This window comes from Anser brachyrhynchus, assembly GCF_964034855.1.
Source record: "Anser brachyrhynchus genome assembly, chromosome: 16".
In the NCBI taxonomy this organism is placed as follows: Eukaryota; Metazoa; Chordata; class Aves; order Anseriformes; family Anatidae; genus Anser; species Anser brachyrhynchus.
Genome location: NC_137734.1, coordinates 4,023,294 through 4,048,261, shown reverse-complemented (window position 1 = coordinate 4,048,261; position 24,968 = coordinate 4,023,294). Strand labels below are relative to the sequence as shown.

Sequence of the window (24,968 nt, the reverse complement as noted above, 5' to 3'; positions counted from 1 at the left end):
TGTGGTGGAAATTACTGACAGCATGACCTGCCTTTTGAATCACCTGGCCTTCGGATGTGAGTCCCAGCCTAACTGCAAAGCCTGCCCATCAGTGCCCAGGAGCTGTGATGGCCACACGGTTTTCGTCCTGATGAGGACTGAGGGAGAGCCTCGCCTCAGGGTACAGGTTTTACAGCTTGGCACAATCCCTTGGGACAGTTTCAGGAAACCTGGTAGTTTGTCCTGCTGAAACCTCACCCCTCGTTCTTGCTCGGATTTCTGCACAGGTGCAAGCTGTGACTGCTGGGGCTGAGCACCCTTGGGTGGGTCCAGGGGTGCTAGGAGCCGAGGGCAGAGGGCTGCTGGTGCCCTCTATCCTCTTGAGGTGCCTGGAGACCCTTTCAGTGCCTTGCTCTGGAAGACAAACCATGCTGCATACTCCGTTGTGGATACTCAACTTCTGCTCTTTGTTTTATCACCTTTCATCTATAATGAAAGTCATTTCTCACTTTATGAGGAAACAGTAATTCCCCGTGTCTTAATGAAAAGAACGTCAGCCTCTTCTGTGATTTCATCAGCGTAGCATATGACAGAAGGGATTGAAATAACTTTAAGACTACTTAGGGTAGTCTACAGGATGGATAGATAGGTACAAAGACGTATGTATACAAATACACAGAGATAAATATACATGTAGCTAGATTCAAAGCATAGATAGATACTGATATAATGTGAACAGTCATCAATGAAATCCAAGTCCATGCTCCCAAATAAATTGTGGTTATGTGAATTATTCCATTACATCGTGGGGGTATATATGCATTTATTAAAAGAATGTGGTCTCCTTGATAGAAGTCTCTAACTAATAGACTCCATTAATCAAACCTAAATTTACAGTGGCTTTTGTTTTGTTTATTTCCTTTCAGTACATTCATTTTCAAATTATCACCAGATTAATCATCTACAGTACTTTAAACCAACTGCCATTTGGTGCAACAGTTCTGGTTCCTCTCCATTACACTGAGCATTAGTTCTTAAGGCATAGTTCAAGGCTCTGTTTAGCCTGATTCTGTCCTGAATCTAACTGAAATCAGATAGATTCTTCCCTGTAAATGGGTCAGTCACACAGAAAAAACATCCAAGGTAATCTTAAGATTGAAAAAAAAAAAGACAGAAAGAAAGAAAAAGGAAAAAAAAAGAATATAATTTTATTTTTCTTCATTGATACCTGCCTGGTGGTTAAAAGAAGGATTAAAATGAGGTCATTAAACTTTCCTTGGAGACAAGCCCCAGACCTCAGTGGTAATATGATTAATCAAATATAAAAGTGAAGCTACCCTGAATGAATAACTCATTTTTATAAAATATCTAATTACTGAAATGTCGTCTGCTGCAGAAAAAGAAGGGGGGGAAATTAATTGCAATAACAATTCAAGAAGATAAAGTTTTTCTGAATTAGGTCTACACAAGAAGCTAAATTGAGTTGATTAAGTAATTTTGGTTTCAGGAACACCCTTGATGGAAGTTAGTAGTAATGAATTTTTCAGACCTTGGAGTTTAAATTGCCAACGACCAGTGAGTTAAAAAATGGGGACGATAGTTTCATTACAGATTTCAATTTTCTGTCAAAAAAAAAAAAAAAAAAAAGGAATATTAAAAAAAACGCTCTATTGGTCTCTCTCAAATTGGACACATGTACTGCTTGGTGTAAAATCAAGAATAACGCCACCTCCGCTCTCTGTACAAGAGAGCGCAATCTCAGCCAATTACAGCTACAGCAGCACCCAGGGGGCAGAGCCCACGGTGCTGCTCGTTTTTTGCTCCCCAGCACGTAAGTGGTCAAAATCCAGAAATTACGGCACAGCCTCTGTGCCTGCGTACCTCGTAAATATATTCCCACCTGTAATATATGGCTCTGCGCTCTCCTTTCATTGTGGTTCTTGTAGGAAGCTGTTGTTAATGGGATGAGCAGCGCATGCATATCCATCAGCAGCAGCGTGGTAATACGTAATAATTTGTTTGGACATTTAAGCCTCCTGCCTGCTGTTTTGCTGCTTCGTACGGTCAGGTTAATATTGTCAAAACACAAGCAAGAGCTGTTCGCTGGCAAGAGCACCCCCAACCATGCGGTATGACACCACACATCAGTTCTCCCTTGCCGTCACCCATCTGTCATGAGCCCCTTCATTTGCCGCACCTGGCAGAGCTGTATCTCCTGGTGGGGTGTCTCATTCAGCAGTGACTTCTCTCTTCCTTCTCCCTCCCTGTTTAATGTGTATGGGGTCTGGAGCGGGAAGGTGTAGACCGCACCCCCAACCCATGCCTTCTGTACCAGGAATTAGAGGCATGACACAATCCACAGGGTCAAGCAACATCTGTGCAGATAAACAGCCGCCCTTCCGTGCCGTGCTGGAAATCCCTGTGTTCTCCAGTGCCTGGTACGTACACATTGATTGGAGACCATTCCTGTGCATCAGTCAAGCTAAAACTTCAAGGAGAAAATCAGACATTAATGCTCCCATAGCTACCCATACCAGCAATTTTTTTTCCCTAAAATCTATCTGTAATGTCTCTCTCAGATCGGAAGGATCTTTCATAGACTCTGTATCTCTTTCTGCCCTGGGATGAATACCCAAATCCTAATTCTCCTCCCAAGCCCAGCCCTGGAATCAGAGGGCACAATTCGGTTGCCTGAGTGCAGCCAGCCAGCACCCAGGGGTCCTGGTCGGACAGGACATCCAGCCAGCCCCGCCAGGTACACCTCCGTGTCTGCCAGGTGTCCCAGGCAAATACCCGTTGGAAGTGGATTATTTCATTATCTTAAAAGTACACACCGTCGCAGGCACTGGTGCGGGTCTGAGAAATTTAAACGCATTTTGTAACTCCATCATTGCGAGGAGCTGAAATAAATCCCCTTCTGGAGTTGGCTAACTTGTTTGGGTCGGCAGGTTTTTAATTCCTCAATATTCTGTTGCCTTAAAAACAGTTGCTTCCAAGGGGTGTCATTTTAAGAGGATATGTATCTGGAATTTCATTAAGCACGTTTTGGTTATGAAATCTTTAGTGACATACTAAAAAAAAAAAGAAGGGAGATTTAGCAAAGGATTTGGCAGTGCTGTGAGTTTTCTCTTATCAAATATTTCTAACTGTCCAGGATGCCTTAACGCTTTCCAGCCGTAGAAGAAAGGGTCAGAACACAGACTGAAGCGAGAATTAAAAACGGAGAGGAAGTTTGAAAGATTTCATGCAGTTTTTTGAGCATCATGGAGTTTTTCAAACTGTTCCTGCTTTGTGCAGGAACATTTTAATTGCCAAAAAAATAACAGAGAAGAAATAATGTTTTCCTTCCTAAATTTACAAGGACCCACCATCCTCCCATTTCTCACTGCGCTCCTTTTCTCTGTTACACAGACTTCGACTTCCCTGTACTGAACAGCTCTCCTCTCTTTTCCAGTGAGAAGTCTTTCTCATGGCAAGTCTGATGAATTACACAGCATTTAATTTAGTCTTCATTCTGTGCTCTGAATTACTTTAAGCAGGCGGGCATGCATTTTTCTGTTGTTTCTGCCTGGTTTTAGCGACTCTGGGGCTGTGCTGCTGCTGCAACTGTCAGCTCTTGTCTGCAAACTGCGGGGACCCTTCAGCAACCCTTGCAGCGCAGAGATGGTGCATTTCGGGATGTGCTCCGACCTCCTGCCTTCCAGACCACGGGGCTGACCAGAGCATAGCGCATCCTTCACTCCTGGTCACCTCCCCCTAGAAAGCACAGCACAGGGAAGCAGATGGGGGACCCACGAATCTCCCTGTGAGCAGAAGCTCTCAGCCCCACTGATAGGTAGTGCCTTTACATTTCACTCAGCAGTAACAATATAAAGACCATCCGTGGCATCAGCTCAGTAAGTCACGACTTTAAACCACAGTAGTAGCACTTCTAAAATAAAACCCATTCTTCCGTGCCTTTCTCCTACAGGGATGCTGTGCCTGATCAGGAACCTTGTTTATGACCAGCCCTTGTGGGTTTTGCAGCACCTGATTGTGGAGTTCAACACTAGTCATTAAAAAGTTAAAAGAAAAAAAAAAAAATCCTTGGTATGCTAATTCTGAGACTAATCTGGAAACAACAGAGATTTCAATTGTAACACGGAGAAGGTTTGAGCTGAAGTCATCAGGCAGTCTGACTGAGCTGTGCTACGCAGGAAACTTGTTAAAAATCTCAATACCAGGATTATGGTGTGCATAAAAAATTCAGTTTCAGTACTGTTAAAATTCTCTCTCTCCCGAATATCCATTTTCAGATCCCAAAGGCACAAGACCAGCTTTTATATGCCCTAAAATTTGAAAAAAATAAATTAAATTTAAAAAATTAAATTAAAAACTCATTATTTTATTATGAAGTGGGCAGTTAATAAGAAAAATCCTAAACCAGATTTATCAGCTTAAGGCCCTTCTTTATGAAACTTCATTACAGGGGTCTGAATTGAAACATTCTCTTCTATACACATTTCACCAAAAAATACAGGTCAGGCCTGTGAAGTACATTTTGCTCACTTAGAAGCTTAATGCTGTCACGCCATTTTTGTCAGTCTGGTTCACATGTAAATTGGGAAAAATGCATTTTCAAGGTTTTGTTCAAAACCATGCAGTTATTTTCTGCTTTGGGCTTTGAAGAAAGAGAAAGACATTTGAGACCTGACATTCCAACAGATTAAATAATTTCACCTGCTTTTAAGGAAATTTTTTATTTTAAAGAACTTACACAGGCAGGAAATTTGGACACATATGACCATCAGGTCACTTCAGAAGTGTTCATAGTTACGTGCCTAACTGAGAGCACAGGGAATTGAGCACGCTGGCTACTCCTGTATGGCTGCAAGTCTCTTCTCACACATATGAAGTATGTTCAGGTTCCTCCGTTGAAGCCAACACATTGCAGAGCCTGGGGAAGAGCAGTGCTGGTTGTCCAGCTCATCCCCCATGGGGTGCCCACCACACACAGGGTTCACTGCCAGCCCTCCTATCTTGAAGCTTTTCCATAGCTCAGCAGATATCATAGAGCTACGACACAACACAATGGGGAGACCAAAAGACTGATCTGGGCTGACCAAATGGACTTGTCAAGTGGCACATGAATTCATGATGTTCTCAGGATCCCGACCCAGCCCAGACGCTCCAGCACCAGTTTTATGCCCATGAGACACAGGCAACTCACGTAGCCTGCAGTGCTGCTGCTAAAGGGATGCATAGGGCTGTCGGCTGTTGTAAAGCACTGATGTATCTGTGCAAAACTGTTTTATTATATAAATGTATGCCTTTCTTTAAGAAAGCACCTTTTGTAGGCAGTTCCAGCTGTTTTAAAATCTATGCCTTTATTTAAAAGATAGCATTGCTAATTACACCTGACAATCAAACAGTCTGCAGAAAGGTATCAGCTACCTTTTCTTACTGTTCATGCTGTAGGCAAGAAACAAAGGTATGTTAGGCAAGAAAGCAAATTAAATGTTCAAAGGATTCTTGTCTAAAACTTGAAAATAAAAGGCTGTGCTATCAGATCAGAATTTTAACATATACTGTTTCCATTGGCTCCTGAGATGATAAAATCTTTTATGGTTGAGTATAACCATTGTTAAAGGTCACTGTTGCAAAGGCTACATCATTTAGATGAGTTGAGATCCCATTTTGGATAAATTCACAATTTTTCTTCCTAACAAGGAGATAGTATCAGGATTTGAATGTACAAGAGTGCTGGGTTACAGATTAAAGGCTTTTGTGTTCTGGAAACCACACTATGCCAGATTTCATGAGTTTCAGTGAGACATGCAAGTCCCCAAAGTCAAGTAGGTTGATTAAAGTGGTTCTTTATAGCCTTTGAAATACAGATAAAGTACAACTTTCCTACACGGGGTTAATGTACTTTTTTTTTTTCCTTGACAAGGCTATATGCCTTTCCAAGGACTTAATTTTAATCTCTTTTTAAACCTTTCATAAGAATGTTGTAAAAAGCTCCTTTGTGTTGTAATGCATTTTTATAAAATATCTAAATTTCTGTGCAAACTTCAAGCCTCATTCCATAAGATATATTTATCTGGAAATGGCTATCTTACAGCAGAGTAGTGTCTTGTGTCATCATTTCTCTGGCATCTTTTCAGACTGTCACAAGAATGTAACATCTGATAATGAAGAAAATTAGTGCTCATTGTCAGACATGCGAAATTTTTTTTTTTTTAATATCCTTTTACTATTGCGTGCTCTTGTCTCTGAACTCCTGGCATGTACTCGAAGAGTCTTTGAACCAAGGTGAAAGCTAGACCTGCACGTTCCTTCCTCATGCCAGAGATGCTGAAATGAGAGGGTTTTCATCTGCTGCTTCTGAAAGAAAGGATATTACTTTCTTCTCCTCTGTTACTGCATTGTCTTCATATTCAGAGAGTAAATCTTTTAATTTAATTCAAAACTAGTCATTACTCATGATTCTGAAAATATTACACCTGTAAAGAAAAAGCCCAAAGCTAGTGGTTGTTGCCAGCTACAGACACCAAGTGGATGCTGTCTGCACCCCATCATAGGATCATATTAGAAGTGTGAAAGTTTAGGGCTCACTTTTGTGTTTCTAACTCCTTTTGGTCTTCTTTTTTTAAGATCTGTCATCCAGTGTTCTTGTAGAACCGTTCGGTAAGCAAGCCTGGCCCCACCACGCCATGTGTAGAGCCTTGCCCCCAGGTTGGAGAGCTCCTTTGCAGGCATGGGGGGCATTTTAGTGGCATGAACTGCTGAAGATGAAGGCAGAACTTCCAAAAGCTGGTGAGATGGTTGTCATGCCCTCGGCTGCGTGAGGCTGACTCCTGCCAGCCCACGACAAGCCAGTGCCTACAGCCTCGGCAGTTCATTTCTGATTGAGCTCTGTGACAGCTGGGCCTCATACCAGTGGAGAAAAACTGCGAGCTGGCAGGAGTGCGTTGGGCTTTATAGATAACGTTTGGGGAAAGATTTGCCACATGGCATTTAACTAGTCTGAAGTAATATATGTGTGCGTGGATTGACTGTGGAGTAGACCCAAATGAGCATGGAGTTGAACCAGGGATGTTGCGGTGCAGGGTCTGCTGTGGGCATGAACCTGAAAAAATCAACACCAAACACAGGGGCTTGCTGCCTCGGAAATGCAGAGCCGGACACTGAGCTGCTTCAGAAAACCATGCAGACTTCGGCACTTAGAAGACAATCGTCATTCAGGAGCACACAAGAGTAGTTCTTTAATGAAATGTGATTAAGAAATTCACATTTCAAAATCAATTTGCATGCAAAGTATGGTTGACTTTATGTATCAGATCATTTTTTTCAGAATACAGAGTTTCAAGTGCATTTGTTGCCTCTTTTGCACCATGGCCAAGGTGGAGGAAGAACCTGGAGTTTGGTGTATTGCTGTCACAGAAACTGATAGCCCAATGCGACTGTGCAGCGTAGATTGGGCAGGATAACTTGCAGACCTTGTACAGTCATCCATACAGCAAACAATATTGGAAATTAAAGGTCAGAGAATTGATAGTAAGGCTTAAGAAAACAGCAATTAGGCATCTAGGAAGAAAAGCTAAATTACCAGTAGTAGGAGTAGGGGGAAAAAAAAAAAAGAGGTTTATTGATCTAAATATCAAGTTGGCAGATACACAGAGTACAATCTAGAGGTTTTTTACACCTCTGGGCTTATTCAACCCCCACAATAAAAAATGCAGGCCTATAAAGATGGAATAAGAAGCAATCAATTAGGTTGGCATTTGCTTGTTTCCGTGCTGCAGCTGGGCAGGCACATCACAATTAATGATTTATTAGGAGATTTTCGCCTTTTTTTCCATTTTACACAGATTGCTGCAACCAGACTGCAGTGGCTTATTAATTTGCGTGCTATTCAAGCGTCTTTGTTAAATATCATGTGGAAAAGGTAAACATTTGGCTCACACACCAACACTTCAATGGGAGTATGTCACAGTTTACGTAGGCAAATGCAGCCTGGCATGCAGCTCTGGGCGTTGGGTTCCCCAGCTGCACCTTGCGAAGGTCCCTCAGGTCCCCAGGGCTTGCTGTGTTATGGGGTGGCCCAGCAGCAGAAGGCAGTGAGAGATGGACACCCAGTGCCACATGCCCACGTGTGCTTGTGCCCCCTCCTTTGGGCTTCTCTCTACCTAGGGGGCCCAGAAAGAAGAAGTAACACTTTGTGGTAATTATAGCTGTCCAGGGAAGGACTCAGAATCTTATATGAGAATGAAGATGCCCTTATTCTTCTAAGTGAATCCATAGCTATAAGTGACAAAACACTCTATGCTTCTATGCAATCCAGATTTCATAACCTGCTTCTGCCTATAACAAATTTTGTGTCGTCATTAGGAAACGCAACAAAAAAAATCTTTCTTGCAGCTGCTCATATGGACAAGTCATTGCTTTCACAGCTTTTTATCAAAAACAGCTAGGAAAAGGTATGAACATTGGAAAAAAAAGGAATTCCCTTTAGAAGAAAGCCTGAATAATTGTCTCTGTATTCGTCTATCTCAATTCAACACCTTTCCTAGGAGTGGCTGCAGTGAGCTAATTGGTTTTACTCTGCTGTGCATGGCTTCACAGCCCAGGCTCCAGATTTATAGCACAAAGTCAAGTCACTGTGTGAATTCATCATTTGTCCCCCCACATCAATCCCTGTCTCTTCCTGAGTGATACTGGTCTGCGTGTTTATATGCTGTCAAACACTGAGTGAGACAAAAGACAAACTCAGGAATTAAACAATTTTAGTAGAATCTGATGCAACCAGAATATCAGAATGAATTATTACCTTTTCAGCAAGACATGAGTTCAGACAGGTCAGCTCTAGAGGAATGAAAGACTTTTGCCAGCACATGCTTTTATGGTAAAAGGGACAAAAAAGACACTGCAGAATTTAAGAGTTTAAAAGCATACCAAGTTCAGAACAAATTCTTATCTCAGAAGGGAAACAGAGTGTGTAACAATCACCCATAGAAATCCTTGCGAATGGTCTTTAAAAAAGCACTCTGGAAATTAAGGACTTCAAATAAAACAATTGAAAGTGAAGCCAAATGAATTACAGGGGAATACGAGTAAATGCTACAAGTATAGGTCAAGTGGTGTTTTATCAATCTTGTGTTTACTCCAGCAGCTCCTGCGTTGCCCATTGTTTTACCTTGTTTGAATAGATATGCTTCTCTTTATTTAAAATCAATTGTAATCTTATGAAAGAAAACTTACAGCAGAGGGAATGCTGTAAAGCAGCACAGTGAAAGATGGCATTGTTCATTATCCTAAATTACTCCAAGGTAGGGAGGGAATGATATTAAAGAAGTGTGGGTAGCTCTGAGCTGCCATCCTTCCTTTAGCAAATGTAATTTAATGTCATTACTTAATTTTATTAACGGTAAAGACAATTGTGGACAATGCATGTTACAGCATTGACTTACACTAATGATAGTGGGGGAGTGTTAGCAGGAGGAAAGATGGGCTACATTTTGGATTCCCAGTAGCTGCTGATCCAAAGATGATAAAAAGTTGTTCTCTTGTTTGTGATGCATCTCTCCAAGATTTGCTTCTTGACATGCATAGCTTTGGATGGGTCTTTTGATTCTTGAGTAGGTATTGTTGTCATCAGAAAAATATTTAGCTTTATGAGCATAATAGACAATATTTACCCTTAGTGCTGAATAGAACTAAAAGAACTAACTAATGCCTAGTAGGCATTACAACTGGATCAGCTCCTGGACTCCTCAGTATATGCAGAGCATTTTGATCTTTACACTAATAGAAAAGCTTTATAGAGGGCTACGATCTTCCTCTAGGCTTTATATTGAGATGTCCTTGTGGACTTATAATTTTGTTTTTGTACCTCCTACATTTAAAATATGTCTTTACTATATTGCTACAGGCCAAAAACAGGTGTTGTGATGGCTTTTACAAAAAGCTGCTCTAAAGTCTGGTGGCAACTGTGTGGTATTTTTCCAGGTGACCCAAACTCATTGGCGACACCTGGATTATGATCTACTACAGGTGTTCAGCAGCCTGCAAGTCTGGTCCTCTTAAATGTCTTAGGTAGAGCTTTTAGCTTGCTCTTAACGAATTAATCCTGTTTAGTTCTGCAAGACGTAAGCCTAGTAGTGGTGGACAAAGAACTGTGGGCCAAGGTCAGAGATTTGAGATAGATGCATAGAGTGCTAAAATCCTTTGAAATTACAACCAGTATGATACCTTGATGTTGGCAGTGCCACCATCTCCTAGAAGAGAGTGGAGGCTCATCAACTTGTCATTGCTGGCATGCTATACAACATAAACTTCATGTAATAGGCAATAACTGGTGTGGATTTAGTAAGAGACAATCCTACTTAACTAATCGCCTTGAGTTCTGTTGAGCAGGATTCAGAAAAAAATGGTAATAGGAGTGTACATCTGACATAATCTAATGGATTTTTCAAAAGGCTTTTGATAAATTTCCATATAATTTTTCCCCTGCTTAAACTGTGTGCCACAGAGATTCCAAATTGGTGAAGAGAATGGGTAAAGAACCAGTGAAATCATGGGAAATAAAGAGACAAGAAGAACTGTAGCATGTGCTGGAACTAGAATTATCTCGCAGCTTCCCACTGTTCTTCCCCACCACTCAGCATGGCTGGAAAGAGATGCCATCTGCATTCACTAACAAAAACTTGTTTAGGACAGGTGCATACCAGAAAAGAGGGCAAAATGCCATTCAAGATACCACTAAAGGGCAAATTTAAATCTACATTAACATAGGGCAGATTGAGTATTTTTCCTGGCAGAAGTGCAATAATGTATACTAAATATAAGCACACATAGCTGGAGGACTCCAAAGGATGGGTATGGGTTAGTACTGGAAAGGGACTCTTGTGCTAACAAAGGAATGATTTATTATCATTTACATAACCTGGCATTTGTGCACACCAAAGGCCAGATTTTCAAAATGCTCTGCTCCTGCAGTTTGGGGCCAGGCTTTCAGTTGCAGACTCAGAGCCAGCCGCTCCCATCATTTCCCCAGTGTTTAATTTGCCATATGTCAATCAGAGTGTTGATTTGCAAGTGCTGATAATAGGCAATGTTGAGGGATGAGCACATTTGAAAATTTGGGAATGTGTCTTACTGGCAGCTTCTGAGCCCCAAACACTGGAAGTATCCGCAGAGCAGGATCCCTGATCAGCCATATGATAAATCAAGGACTGGAAAGCAGAAAAGAATGCAGATAATGCATCAGGATATGCCTGAGCTGGACATGCTCCATGAAAATCAGTGCTAAATGAGAGAATTAAGCACCGGGAAAGGCTGTAGCAAAATCACAAGAAACACTTTAAATAATGAGACAAAAATCAAATCAAGTGCAAGAAAGAAAGAAAATGAAATAAAATCGCTGAAGAAGCAAATGCCATGACGGGAATCTGAGTGAGGCAAAATACCTTGTTTTAAAGGGACATAGTCATCGTAGAAACAGCACATTTTAGTCTGCCATTTTACCCTCTAATGAGAATTAACTCTCCAATTGCTGTAAGTGAATGAGAGTGTCAGGAACATTTTTGGTTTGTTTGCTTCAAGCATTTGCTAAAATGTGAGCAGTGGCTGGGTGATAGCGGGCTTGTTGTCCTTTGGGCTAAAACGTGAGGCTAGACTTAAAAAGGTTTGGGAAAATATTCAAAGAAAAAGAATATGCAAAGCAGAGGTGAGAAAGGGACACGTTGCTCACTGTGGTCCTTTTCATGGGACTGACGTCCTTGTTGGTGTGCTGGTTAAGGGGATGTAGCCACGAGGACCGACAGAAGGGTTCCACCGTGACCGCTCCTATCCTTTTATTTGCAGTATTCAGGGGAAGTTCCTGAGAACAGAGTGGAGGTTGTGGTTGCAAATTTGACGGTGATGGACCGGGACCAGCCTCACTCCCCCAACTGGAATGCCATCTACCGCATCATCAGCGGGGACCCCTCTGGCCACTTCACCATCCGGACAGACCCTGTCACCAACGAAGGCATGGTAACCGTCGTGAAGGTAAGTGGGAAGCCAAAGCAAAGACGTGTTTGTCACCCTTTAAGCTCACTAAGGCCACAAGGATTGCCAGAGGCCTGCAGTTATTTCATGCCTTCCCTACCTGGGAGCACGAGTGCTTCAAGCCGTTGTTTACCCGCTCTCTCTGTGCAGGTGTCCTGAATACTTTTGGTTTGAGCTGTGCCAATGATTCTGGGTTTCTCCCGCCATAAGCCTTCATAAACTCTCACATGCCAAAGGCAGCTGCCAGCATCAGAGCCTGACCTGCTCCTTTTTGAGCTCAAGTGGGACTGGTGCCTGGGCTGTCCAGTCCTGCCCTGCTTGGCAGTTCGGGGCAGAAGCTGTGATTCTCCTTTCTGAGCCAGAAATTTGCCAGCTACCTGTGAAGCTGTGGGTAGCACTTCACTGCAGGGGATCAGCCAACTGATCTGTGGGGAGTACAGAAGGCATTTCAGGAGGAGAGAATTTCTTGGTAACAGAAGGGAAGGAGACAGAAGATATTCCTCTTTTTTTCCTCTGAGCTATTCATAAAAAAAATAAAAAATAAAAAAGCTGGAGAAATGTTCCTTTCCTAGTATCAAGCAATAAACACACAGTGTGGACCACGTCCTCAGTGAAGGCTGCTCCACATGTTAAGTCATCAGAGGATCTTGTCCAAAGGCTCTGAGAAATAAGACTGTAAATATTCACTACTCCTTCTTTCCTCCATCCATTGCCTTTCACATTAGGAGATCACAGACCCTCCAGGTATTTCCACAAGTATCAAATTCTGTTTCTTTTCTTGCCTCTAGAGAACATGCCTTTATCATCATTTGAGAGTTTGCTCCTCTTCAGTTACTGAGACCAGCAGCCCAGGCAATGAATGCTTCTGCAGTAATTACACACGGTCAGAAACTAACCAGGTTCATTCAACATTCCCTGAATCTCTTCCCAGATAAGATGCCTATGGGTGCTCCCACTGGCTACCAAGAAAGTGAAGGCTGCTGTGATCAGTAGGGCCTTGCACTGCACGCGCCATGCGCTGCTCCTGAAATGGATAATACATGCTGGGATGGACAGAGGCCGCATCTTCTGGCAAGCCTGGCCTTACCTAACAAAAAGTTGTAATCAACTACTTAGGATGGAACGCTGATGTTTAGAGAGCAACTTGATCAAGGAATACCTCCGTGTTGAAAAAAAGAGCCCCACTCCCTTGTGGCTAATAAGTTGCAGTCGTTCTTACTACTTACAGTTTGGGTATGAGAAAAAATGGCACCAGGGAAATGCCAATGAGGTTACACTGGTGGGAACGTGTGAGCGTGTGAGTTTGTCCTGCTCCCTGGCCCCTAGGCTATGTGTGTGTGTCTGCAGATGCCACTTTGCTGAAACTTTAAGGAAGACATCATCTTACCTGCTAGATGATATTTCAGCAGGGTTCTTGTATTTATCACTCTTTATTGCTCTGTAATGACATTTGACAGCCTTATCTGCTGCAACGTTACAAAACATCTTCAGGGCTAGCAGTATTTCTGGACATGCATGTGTATGGATGCATTTATGCATGTAAGTATGCACATATCCATGTGTATGTGTTTTCTCCTTAAACAGAAAACATTCAACAGAGTAAAATGGAACAATTTAACTTTTGTTGACATCAGCAGCCAGTCTGAAATCAAAATGCCAATGCTATGACTGAAAGCAGGGGAGGACTCCTTAGTCTTAATCTAATAAAGTGTCACGACTGTAGTTTAAAGCCACATCAAAGTGAAGAACGGGATTTACAAGATCATCGCTGCCACACAAGCACTTTTGCATAATGAACCGTCCCTTATTCAGAACTTGCAAGCAAAAAGCAGGGCAGATTTGTCAAGGCACCACTGATGCTGGTGTTGACTTTCCACTGCTGTGTAACCCACAGTGATCACAATGCAAAGAACCACCCGAAAATCCCATCTTGTCAAGCTGAGCTCAGAGCTTGAAATTGCATTGAATGTCTTCACTGTATAACCTCACCTTATCCCCCTGGCTGCCCAGAGTTTCTTACCCTTATCAAGCTGAGAGGTTTTTTGGTGTATTTTCAGCAAGGAGAATAAGTGAAAATGCTTGTGATTAAATTTTCATGGTGAAGAAGGGAAGACTCTTAGGATTCCACCTTCTTCTTTGAAATATTTTGTTCTCCGTTAATAAGTGAATATGCTTAAAGGTTAGGGGAATGTATGCACACCAAACTGGGTGGCCAGCCAGAGCTTGCTCTTTGTGGCATGGGAGCAGTCTCTTACTGTTTTAATCCCTTGTATATAGGCTGAAAACACAGGTAATAACACAGTCTCCATGACTGCAAGCAAAGGGGTTTGTGTTTAGGCTGCAGCAGTGGCAGACACAGTGCAGAGAAGGGCATGTCGTGGAGAAAACCACCCCTCCGGCAGCAGTTTGGGGCCAGAAATGCTTCCAGACCAAGAAGCCCTTTGGAGTTCACACGATGCTCATGATGGCCGTTTTGCAGCTTCTCTCAGCAAAACCTCATCTGCTGCTCCAGCCCAATCACCAAAAGCGTAGCATTTCCTTTTTCTGTTCATGCCTTTTCTAAACCATTTCCATATCTGTGCAAGACCCTAATCTTCAAAGAAAGCCTTGATCAAGGAGAGAGTAACTTCGCACACAGCTGAGACATCGCAGTCTGGAAACAATCTCCAAGAGCAGCAGTGGCTGCCCTGTGGCAGCCAGCTGAGTAAAATGTTATTATAAACTCTGCATGGATCAGAGCTGTGAATTTATAATGGAGATGCTTCCAAAGCTTCAGTTATTATTTGCTTCAACAATAACATAAGGCAAATTTGTTCCCTTTAGTTAAAAGTACCTTGAGTAAATGAAGACACGTGGCAAGCCCTCGGCTTCACTCTGCTGCATCTGGGTAGGAGATGGGCGTGAAGGAGGGGAATTACAGGCAAATGTTTCAGAGAAAAGAAAAGATGTGAAACGGGACCCTACCGGGCGCAGCAGGGAGAGAAGTAAATGGGCTGTCCAGTCCCTGTGCTGCGTTTCTGCATCCCTGGTTTTGGACTTCCCAGAAAAGAGGCAAAAGAGGCTTCTCAGATCAGCCCCTGGGTGCTGCCCAGCCTGCCCCAGCTGAGCCCCTGCAGGGACTGGGTGCAGACTGTGGGCAAGGTTAACAAACAGGCCAGCGCACATTAAAAAAATAAAGAATGGAGGAATACAAATTAGAGGCACATGAAAGAAATTGAGGAAATGCATTAGTCAAATTGTTTCAAGGCCGTGAATAGTGTTTAAATGGGAACTTTTACCATGCATCTTTTTTGAATGCGGTAGAAGTCCGTGAGTCAGTGCTGGTGGGTGTATTGGGAATCTTTATGCTTCCTTTTATTTATTAAATGTTGGCCCTGCCTGTCAGGAAACCGTTTAGCAATAGGAGCATTTGCACTTCAATTGAATAGAGATTCCACTGTTTTACCTTTTGCCCCTGAAATTTGTTTCTCTCTTGTAGCCTCCTATGATTTGATTTCTCTCCTGATAATACTGTATTTTAAACAGAACAGGGAAGCCAGCTCCTGCTGATGTAAATCAGGATAGCTGTAGCAAAGTCAGTGTAACTATGGCGTTTTACACCAGTGAGGGTACGCCTTGCAGACTCAGCACTGAGGAGATGTTACGCTTCTAAATTCGTAAATTACAGCAAAGCACTTTTTAAGAAGCAGAGGTGTGATCCTGCATAACTCAAGCGTCCCTGGCAGATGATTAGTGACTTCCCTCATAATAATTAGTGGGATGGGTTAGAAATTATTATTATACTGCAGTTCAGTCAGTTGTGCCAGCAAAGGCTTTTCACTCCTTCTGGCTCCTAAGGCACATCACCTTTATGTGCATTTTGAAAGAGATCTGTGGCCACCCAACAAGTGTGCAAGCCTGCAGGCAACCTCCAGAGATCACAAGGCAAAAGGACGAGAGGTCCCACTGGAAGGGCCGCCTGAGCAGCAGGACCAGGCATGGTTCCTTGCAGCTCAACCTTTGCTTATAATCTCACTTAAGAGGAAAAATGAAAAGCAATTCAGGCTCGTGGGTCCACCTAGACTGTCCTGGCTACTTAGTCAGCAGCTTTAAGTGCTAACAGAACCGTTAAGTACTGGTCCGGTTCCCCTGACCAGGCTCTGCCTGTTGCATTTATGGCAGCCCTCAATGGATTTGTTCATCCAGTGCTAAACTAGCACCGGCAGCTTCTGTTCTGGAAACCACAAAGCACTGGAGCAAAACACAACACAAATCCTCCCTGGTGTTTGCAATTTTTACTTTGTGGGTTTTTAACTATTTGGTCCTCCAAATACTGGAAGGCCAAATCCTCACTGGATTGAACCCGTTCAAAAGAACTGGGCTCAGAAGGAAATGAGATGAGGCAATGACTTTGATGTCATCCGCTGTCTAAATCTTGCAGCTTTCAGCCAGAAGGTAGAATTTGTTCTCCGCTTGGCTCAATTCTTGCTTATTTGTTTGTTTTAGGCAGTCGATTACGAGATGAACAGAGCTTTCATGCTGACAGTGATGGTATCAAACCAAGCTCCCCTGGCCAGTGGAATCCAGATGTCCTTCCAGTCGACAGCAGGAGTCACCATTTCAGTTACAGACGTCAACGAAGCACCGTATTTCCCAACAAACCACAAGCTGATCAGACTGGAGGAAGGGGTGCCCACAGGGACGGTCCTGACAACGTTTTCCGCTGTGGATCCTGATCGCTTCATGCAGCAAGCAGTAAGGTGGGAGACCAGGCAGCCACAGGAGCTCGCGTACACGGGGAATTTCAGTAGGAGCTGAAATCGAATTTATGAACTAACTGATGTGGTGTCAGTTAAATGTCTTACAGGTACTTACAGCCCCAGTTGAGTGCTCGCAGAACACCCCACAAGCTGGTAAACACCCGATCCTTCCTCTAAGAGCCAGGCTCTGGTCCAGGAGGGCAGGCAGAATGGGATCCTGTGTTACTGGATGGCAAAGGGGCAGTTCTCAGCTTCTAGTGAATGCAGTAACTAGCAGGGGTCCCTGCGTCGTTACAAAGACAGGGATCAGAGCTGCACTGTATGAAATGTTTTTTCTCTACCTTGTCATAAAATTGTTGACCTGTGTTGATTTTGCAATTCATAAAGACAATATGGGAAAAGACAGCTTTGTTATTTCTGTTTTACAGAGGGGAAACTGAGGCACAGAAGGGGCTAGGGCTAGATTTCCACTTGCAATGACTGGGATTTTTCATTATGTCTGGTGTTGCTTATGGAGGGTTTAGCTTCAGCCTGGCTTTAAAAGCACAATGTGAGCATACTATGTGACCACAGCAGAGGCCTCTTAAACCTACATCAGTTGTGACATTTTGTGTCAGGAAGAGTTTGAAATATTTCACCTGCCACAGCACTGCCTGGTCTAGAAAATGGTTGTTTACTCACTGCCTCGTCTTGTTGTCTTTAGACAGGTATTGCGACTTCTAAGGAGAGAGACCCTCCTAACTAACAAGCCAGTTTTTCTTTTATTCTTGAAATACTGGCCTTTGAAGGGTCTTTATTTCCCTGATGTCCTTAGTAAGTCTGGTTCTTCGCAGGAGAGAGCAGTTCCTTTCTGGCTGAATGCTCCCCTGATCCGGAGGTGGTCGCTCTGTAAGCCCGAACGAGCATCCACCATTTCAGGGGAGAGGACTGGCTCTGCTGAGCCCTTCCTGGGATCGCACAGTGCCTGTGCAGGCTCTCGTAAGACTTGCTGTAAATACGAACAGCAAATTACTTGAGCTGATCTTTCCTAATGCTCCCAGGACACATGTTTAGTGAATCCAGGAGCGCTTTGTTTCCAAACAAAAGCACAGTCTCTCTTACCACCTTTTCATCAGGGCAGCCTGATGCCAAGGCTTTGCAAGAGGCAGCAGGATGCTGCTAGTGTCCCGTAGCTATCCAAAGGTACTTTGTTTTTCCTTCATCATTGGCACTGGTAAATTAGGAAAAAAAATACCCTAAAAGCTAAGCCTATGGATCCACGGTGAGCAGTTCTCAGAGAGCTGGTCCAGCTGTTATAGCCTTGCACACTGTTTTCAGAGCTGTGCTTTAAATAGTCTTTGATAAAGTAGAGTTTTTACAAATACAAGGTAAGGAAGCAGGAGCATCTCCAGTAAGGCACAGCTTGGCATGCCAATGTCACACCTCAAGTTATCCTCATTAGCCACAGATGCATTCACAAAGCCAGCTTTGAAACAGGATCCCTGGTCATTTAGCAGTGAAAGGGCAAGAGACTTACAGCAATGATATTAAAAAGAAATGAAAACATCCCAAAGAGTCTAGCTCCATGAAATGTAATTCTTTCCTTTGGCAGGGGCTTGTGCAGCTGTGCTGTTGCTTTCCTGCTCACATGGATTCACGCAGCTCAAGTTTCACTTTGAGTTTCAGCTTCAAATGGCCCATTTCTGGAAATGGTTACTCACCAGCAGCTGGAGGGTCTCCTGCTTGCATATCTAAAGACAAAAAAATTAATATCAAACTATCAGCAGGTCTGAGTTACTCATAAGCTCATCTTTTGTGTGCTTATTTCAGTGATTTATAGCATGGCCATTTATTAGCTTCCAGTTGAACCACAGGTGATAAGTGTCCATCTTAACTCAAGCCTTATAAAACAGAGGTAGAAATCCAAAGCAAGGAAGCAAATAGAAGCAAAAAAGTAAGCAAGTGAGAAAGGTAAACAGAATATGTTAGTCCAGAAAGTAGATTGTCTCTATGGGCAAGAATCACCAACATCCTCTCCATTCCCTGGTCCCACAAAAGGCTTCTCTTTGTGCTTTTGGACTTTGTTGATCCTGAGATCACTGGTGTCAAATAAGGGCTCTGCTTTCATGCGTCTATTCTTGCTCATAGCCCATGTTGCTGCCCATGGGGAGAGCTCTTACTAATGTGTCCCTTGGCCCTTCCAGCCATCTCCTTGTTGCTGCTCTTTGCAAACCTCCCTTGTGCATAGCATCACCTCACCTGCTGTTTCAAAGCCATATAAAATATTTCAGGAGAGACTTCACCCTTTGGTCCATGCCTTAATAGAGCTGTGAGTTCCCATTATACTCCTGAGGATGTGATTCTGCTATGAAGGAGAGGTGTGGCCAAAACAACGTTTAACACATCTGAAAACTGCCGTTCTTCCCACGTGGTATTTCCCAACCTGTTGGGAGGAAGCTGGCATGTAAGTGGCACTTAGCAGAAAGGAAAACCTTTAAAATGAAAGAAATAGAAAAATTGAATAATTGTAGAGGTCAAAAACCGGATACTCAATTAGCATTTTGTTTGTCAACAAAACCAGTTATCTAAAGGTCCTTTGAATCATGGGTCAGGAGTCCAGAAAAACCTTATTTCAAGCAATATTAAGGATATGTCGGTGAAAAGACTGCCATGTATTTATTTCCTTTCTCTGTAGATACTCTAAGCTGTCAGATCCTGCAAACTGGCTGAACATTAATGCCACAAATGGTCAGATCACTACCGCTGCTGTCCTTGATCGAGAGTCAGACTACATTAAGAATAATGTCTACGAGGCCACATTCTTGGCGGCTGACAACGGTGAGCCCAGGCTTCACATTGTTCATGCTTCAATAAGACTCTAATGTGATGCATTAAGAGAAATGATGCCCTGACAGAGTTGTCAGTATAAGTTATCTTTTTCCCAGGTTTTTATGGTCAAAAATGTGAAAGTGGGACGGGAAATTGCTGGAGTAAATTAAATGTGCACAGTATACAGAGAGTGTTATTAAGGGAAAGGGAGGGCAAATGGAAAATCGATTTGGGGAGTTCAGTGTAGTGGTGTAGCCTGAACTTAAAAAAATATCAAAGAGATGTGATCTCCAAGGGCTGTTGAACACACCGGTCCTGGTAATCGTCCCAAAGGCACTGATCAGAGCATTCAGGAAGCCTTCCATCGGGAAACCAGAAATAATTGCAGGGGATGGCAGGAGGGTATTAAAAATAAGCCAATCCATTGAACTGCTATGGCTTTCATGAAAGGTGTCTATCTGTCATCAGCGCTAGTCTCTCTCTGTCTGTTACCATTTCCGAAATGTCCAGCCATCATCAGAGCATCTGGATGCTGGTGTAGTTTATTATCAAAGTCACCGAGACCAATACAGATCTTCTCACGGAGAAGTTAAGGCTTGATCTTCTCTACTCATTAAAGATCACACAGCACTTTTGGCCAAATTAGCACTGTGAACCTCAGCGCTGGCCTCACTCAAGGGCAAGCAGTCCATTGCTGCCGCAGCAGCTTCCCTGGGCAAGCAGAAGGCCTTCTTCCCCCTCTCCCACCCTCGCCTTTCCCCTCAGGTTGCTGGGTGCTCAAACCAAACCTGAGTTATGCTTCAGCAACAGAATTAAGTCTAGGCTTGGCTGTGGGCACCTAAGTGAGTTGTTCATACCCTGTAGGTGCTTTCAGGCTGGTTTCTGTGTTAGCTGTTGCCATCCCTCAGGCTGGCAGGTGCCGTGTCTGTTCTAAGTAGATATGGGGATGCTTTCAGGGCTAACAAAATCTTGGTTGTTTGGGATTTTCCAGCTTCACTTCAGTCATTGCATCTTGAGTCACAGGGGCAAGGCAAAGTCATGGAAGAGTCTGGGTGCTAAGCAGCAGTACCAAGCAGCAAATTTTACTCCACCTTGGTGCCATCAGTGGTAGGGCTGGTGTGGTCCCATCCTAACCTTCCTCCCTGTGAAGGCAGCTGGGGCAGTGAAATCCAAAATAGCCCCACAAGTTCTGGCAGCGTTTGTCTGCAAGATTCTCAGGGAAAAACAGATCAAATGAGTTGGCTGAGGCTATACACAAAAGCAGTGGTAGAGCTTGAACCCATCAAACTAATCCTCAGCATCGGACCTTGCAAAGCCAGGGCACTTAGTACAAGGTGATGTGGAGTTAACCCCTTTCCCTGGATTTGGTGCTGATGCATTTCAGCATCAGCACCTCCACATCCATCATTCAGCAGCTCAGAAAGTGAGGACCTAGATAAATCTCTTATTCTGAAAAATTAATCTATCACTGGTATATCACAGCTGTTAAAATGCACATAAAGCAACACCTTATTTAAAATTCTGTCTGGAGTGCTTAGGATAACAGCAAAAGTTTCGTCTAGACTAACAGACTCTTTTCACATTTCTCCCAAGTTCCAGCTTCTCCCGCATCATGTACTCATCAAAGAAAGGCTTTGGTTTGGGTGTTTTGGTGGGGATTTTTCTTTCTTTCTTGCAGCAGCAGCATCTTGTTTCCTTAAGTTCTTTTTGCTATTTTCAGTATGTGATAAATAAGCAGTTTAGCCAAATACTCCCTGGAATACAGCAGTTAAGTGTAGAGGTAGCAGTGGTATGTTCCCTGTTTTAAAAAAAAAATACTCTCGTTACTATTTCAATCTTAATTCCAGGCAATGAACCAATTTCTCCACTGAAGCCAGTAGCACTGTGCTAGTTTACTTCTCTTGGGCATAAAGTCCAAGGATCCTTTGTAATACATCAGTACCTGCTCTGTCCACACCTTTGCTCTCTCCACATAAGACAGCTGAAACTATATGAAATGTTACATGGTTTACAATAATCGGACGTTAAAATTTTGCTTTTTTTTTATTATTATTATTATTTTATTATTTTTCCTGAGCCTGCCCCAGAGCTGCACTCAGGAACGCGAAGAACCAAAAATACCCAGAACCTGAACACAGCAATACCCAGACACCCACACAAAACTGCATTTGTATGTGAAGAGATTGTAGGGTATTTCAGCCACATGCAAGTTAGTGTCTCTCAGGACTGCTAGTTTGCTTTCAACCTATCTCAGAAGCTGTGGATGTGTGGGGGCCTTGCATTCATCCCAGAAGATACTCTAGGTAACATGAAAATAGCACAATCACTTTTCTTGGTCCCAGAAGTCTCTTTTCTTGTTCAGCCCCGGTATCCTGGTGAGCTGTCTGTTTCTCCAGAAACTTTCAAGGCTGATCAAAGACATTGTTTTAGAGGGAGACCTACCCAGTGCTTACAAGATGAAAGGGTGAGATCAATGAGTGAAGAGCTATTGTAGGAATCATGAAAGAAGGATTTCCAGGGCTCCTTCAGCGTTTTCAAGGCTCCTTTAAAAAAGGAAGCAGAAAGGAGAGGAATATAGGCAGGAAAGCCCATGGATACAGAAGCAATGTTTGAAAGTCCAGTGAGGGGATGGTTTGTGTAGCTTTGTATCTGGCACTGGGACGAAGAGCCAGAGTTAAAAACACAAGCTTAAAAAAGAATTGCTGAAGGAAAGCTGCCTGGGAAGGGAGGCAGTGGGCAAGCCTGAGCAGAGCTGCTGGATGTATGCATGGGGAGAAAATTTAAAAATACCACTCCATTTCTGGAAAGGCTGTCCTTTCATGCCAGGGAGGGCATTACTTTGTGTAACTGGTCACCAGTCAGCCAAATGGGGGTCTTCACCAGCAAGAGACTGGAGGACCAAAACTGTTGTGCTGTGGCATCCCTGGTGGTTAGGACAGATGTAGAGAGGCTGAAGAACTGTATATTGGGATGTACTGTTGCTGCCATGGGTTAGTAGCAGCCCAACATGTTTGGTGATGGCTCACTGTAGGCTTTGAGCAAGGACCTTTCACTACAGCTAGGACTGACCATGGGACAGGCTGTAGAGCTGGACTTTATTTGAAGCAGCATAGTAGTCTGCTAATCTACAAACTGGCTAGCCAGTGCCACAGTAAATGTTGACTAAAGGATTACACTATTTATTTTTTTCTTCCAAACCCTCTTCTTCCTCCTTTTAGCTATTTTTTCAGATGTTTTTTTCCCTCTTCAGAGCAGCAGTTACCAAAATTTACACTAACAGTCTGGCGTCACCTCCGTGTATTTTTAGAATTTGACTAAAGACATTGCTGTAGGCTACAAATCTGCAGAGCTGAACCTCCACGTTCTGCTGGAGCAAAAAACAGCACCATTAGGAGGCTTGGGGAAGTTTTAATAATGCCTCTTAAAGCAAGGGACCATGAAAGTGCAGCATGTCCCTAGTAAGGTCCAAGGAGGGAGGGAGAAAATCCTGATTTGTCGAAATTGGAAGGCAAAGAGGGGGCTGGCCCATGGTGTTGTTGTACCCGCTGCTTCCCAGGTGATGGTCATCGGTTCTTGTTCAGCTCTGCCTCTCCCGCTCAGGTATACCCCCAGCCAGCGGCACTGGCACGCTGCAGATCTACCTAATCGACATCAACGATAATGCTCCTGAGCTCCTGCCAAAGGAGGCACAGATCTGTGAAAAGCCGAACCTGAATGTCATCAACATAACAGCCGCAGATGCTGACATCGATCCAAACGTTGGGCCCTTTGTCTTCGAGCTGCCAAGTGTGCCATCTGCGGTGAGGAAGAACTGGACCATAACACGGCTGAATGGTAAATGGGGCAGGCAATCCTGAGGACATTTGGACTCTGATTTGCTAATGAGGCCACGTGTGGTTTCAAACTTCCAAACTTTCCTACTTTTTTATCTGATTTTTATTTTTTAAAGCACATTATAGCTGACATTATAGACAAGATAGTTAATCAGAAATGATTTGTATCAGACCTGCAGCATAACTCTAAGAGCCTTGGCACTTGGCTTTTTTTAATGCAGTTCATAATTATGAACGGTTATCAGTACTGAACGGAGTATAAATCATCCATAATGGCCAAGGGGAAAAAAGCTATTATCAGTCTTCCTTATGTTCCAGTGTAATTGTCATAAGCCACAATCAGGATCAATGTTCATTTCTCTGACCATAATTGCATAAAGGCAGCCTTTTAATTTACCATGGAACCAGGAGGGCTAGGTAAGTGTGAAGATTACCAGTATGTGAAGGATTTTTATATTGCAGCATGCAACCACAATTGGCCCTAATTGCTTCTCTGATTGGTAGTTTCAGCAGAGGATTGAAAACATCCTGGAGCCTGAGGGCTGGTTTTGTCTTCAAAGCTGCTCCCTCTTGCTGAGGTCTGGCACCTTCTGCCAGGCTTGTGCCCTCGCAGTTTGGGGCCGAGCCCCCAGCTCTGGTGCTGCAATGGAAAGGAATGCAAGGAGGATTATGTGGCTGAGCACGTCCTTGATGGGTTATGGGCTTCCCAAAAACCCCAGAGAGGGGGGGTGGGCGAGCAGAGAGCCCGCAGAGAGGCCAGGTGCAGGCCAGACCAGGGGACCACCACTCGTGCTTCATTTTTGGCATTTCCTTCCATTTTAAATGCATGCGGTTGGGTTTGCAAATGGCACCGAGGTATGTTAGCATGGTGGCGGAGACGCGTTATTTTACAAAGCACAGGCTGACTGCTGACCCGAGCGTTGGGGCAGATGTCTGAAGCTGCCCAGCCCAGGTGTGGTATTGGCAGCCTCTTCTTCAGGACTCCGTAGACTGCTCTGACAGAGGAGCGCTGCCCGCGTGAGTACAGCTGCAGTGCTCCCCCAGTGTCTGCCATCTGTCTGTCTGTCTTGGTTTCTCCAGGCGATTACGCCCAGCTCAGCTTACGAATCATGTACCTGGAAGCCGGTGTGTACGACGTGCCGATCATTGTGACGGACTCGGGAAACCCCCCCCTGTACAACACATCCGTGATCAAAGTGAAGGTGTGCCCGTGTGATGAGAACGGCGACTGCACCACCATCGGGGCAGTAGCTGCAGCGGGACTGGGCACGGGAGCCATCATAGCCATCCTGATCTGCATCATTATTTTATTGAGTAAGTGCCGCAGGGGGTGACACTGCTGCAAAGCGTCACATTTCCCATCCTGTTCCCCTTGGTCCCATTATATGCTTTATTTTTCACAAGCTCCATGAAAAGGGCAGAACTGTGAGCTTTGTGCTGCGGGTGGGGATTCATTTATCTGCATTCGAACCTCCTTCAGTGCAGTGTCAGCAAAGCGAGACACGGACTGCGTGTGCCAGACTTCTCTTTCTAGGACTTCCAGGAGCTTTACAAACATTCACTGCATCTGACAACA

General features: G+C 43.7%; 1 protein-coding gene across 8 annotated transcripts in view; it reads left to right on the top strand.

The window, feature by feature from the left end:
- CDH4 (cadherin 4) overlaps nt 1-24,968 on the top strand; it is a 673,189-nt gene that overhangs the window by 638,432 nt on the left and 9,789 nt on the right. For all 8 annotated transcript variants that reach the window (XM_080557562.1, XM_080557563.1, XM_080557565.1 and 5 more), the window contains 5 exons: nt 11,827-12,012; nt 16,498-16,751; nt 19,426-19,568; nt 23,160-23,393; nt 24,473-24,706. In XM_080557562.1, the coding sequence (XP_080413688.1) occupies nt 11,827-12,012; nt 16,498-16,751; nt 19,426-19,568; nt 23,160-23,393; nt 24,473-24,706 (1,051 nt within the window). The remainder of the gene's footprint in view (nt 1-11,826; nt 12,013-16,497; nt 16,752-19,425; nt 19,569-23,159; nt 23,394-24,472; nt 24,707-24,968) is intronic.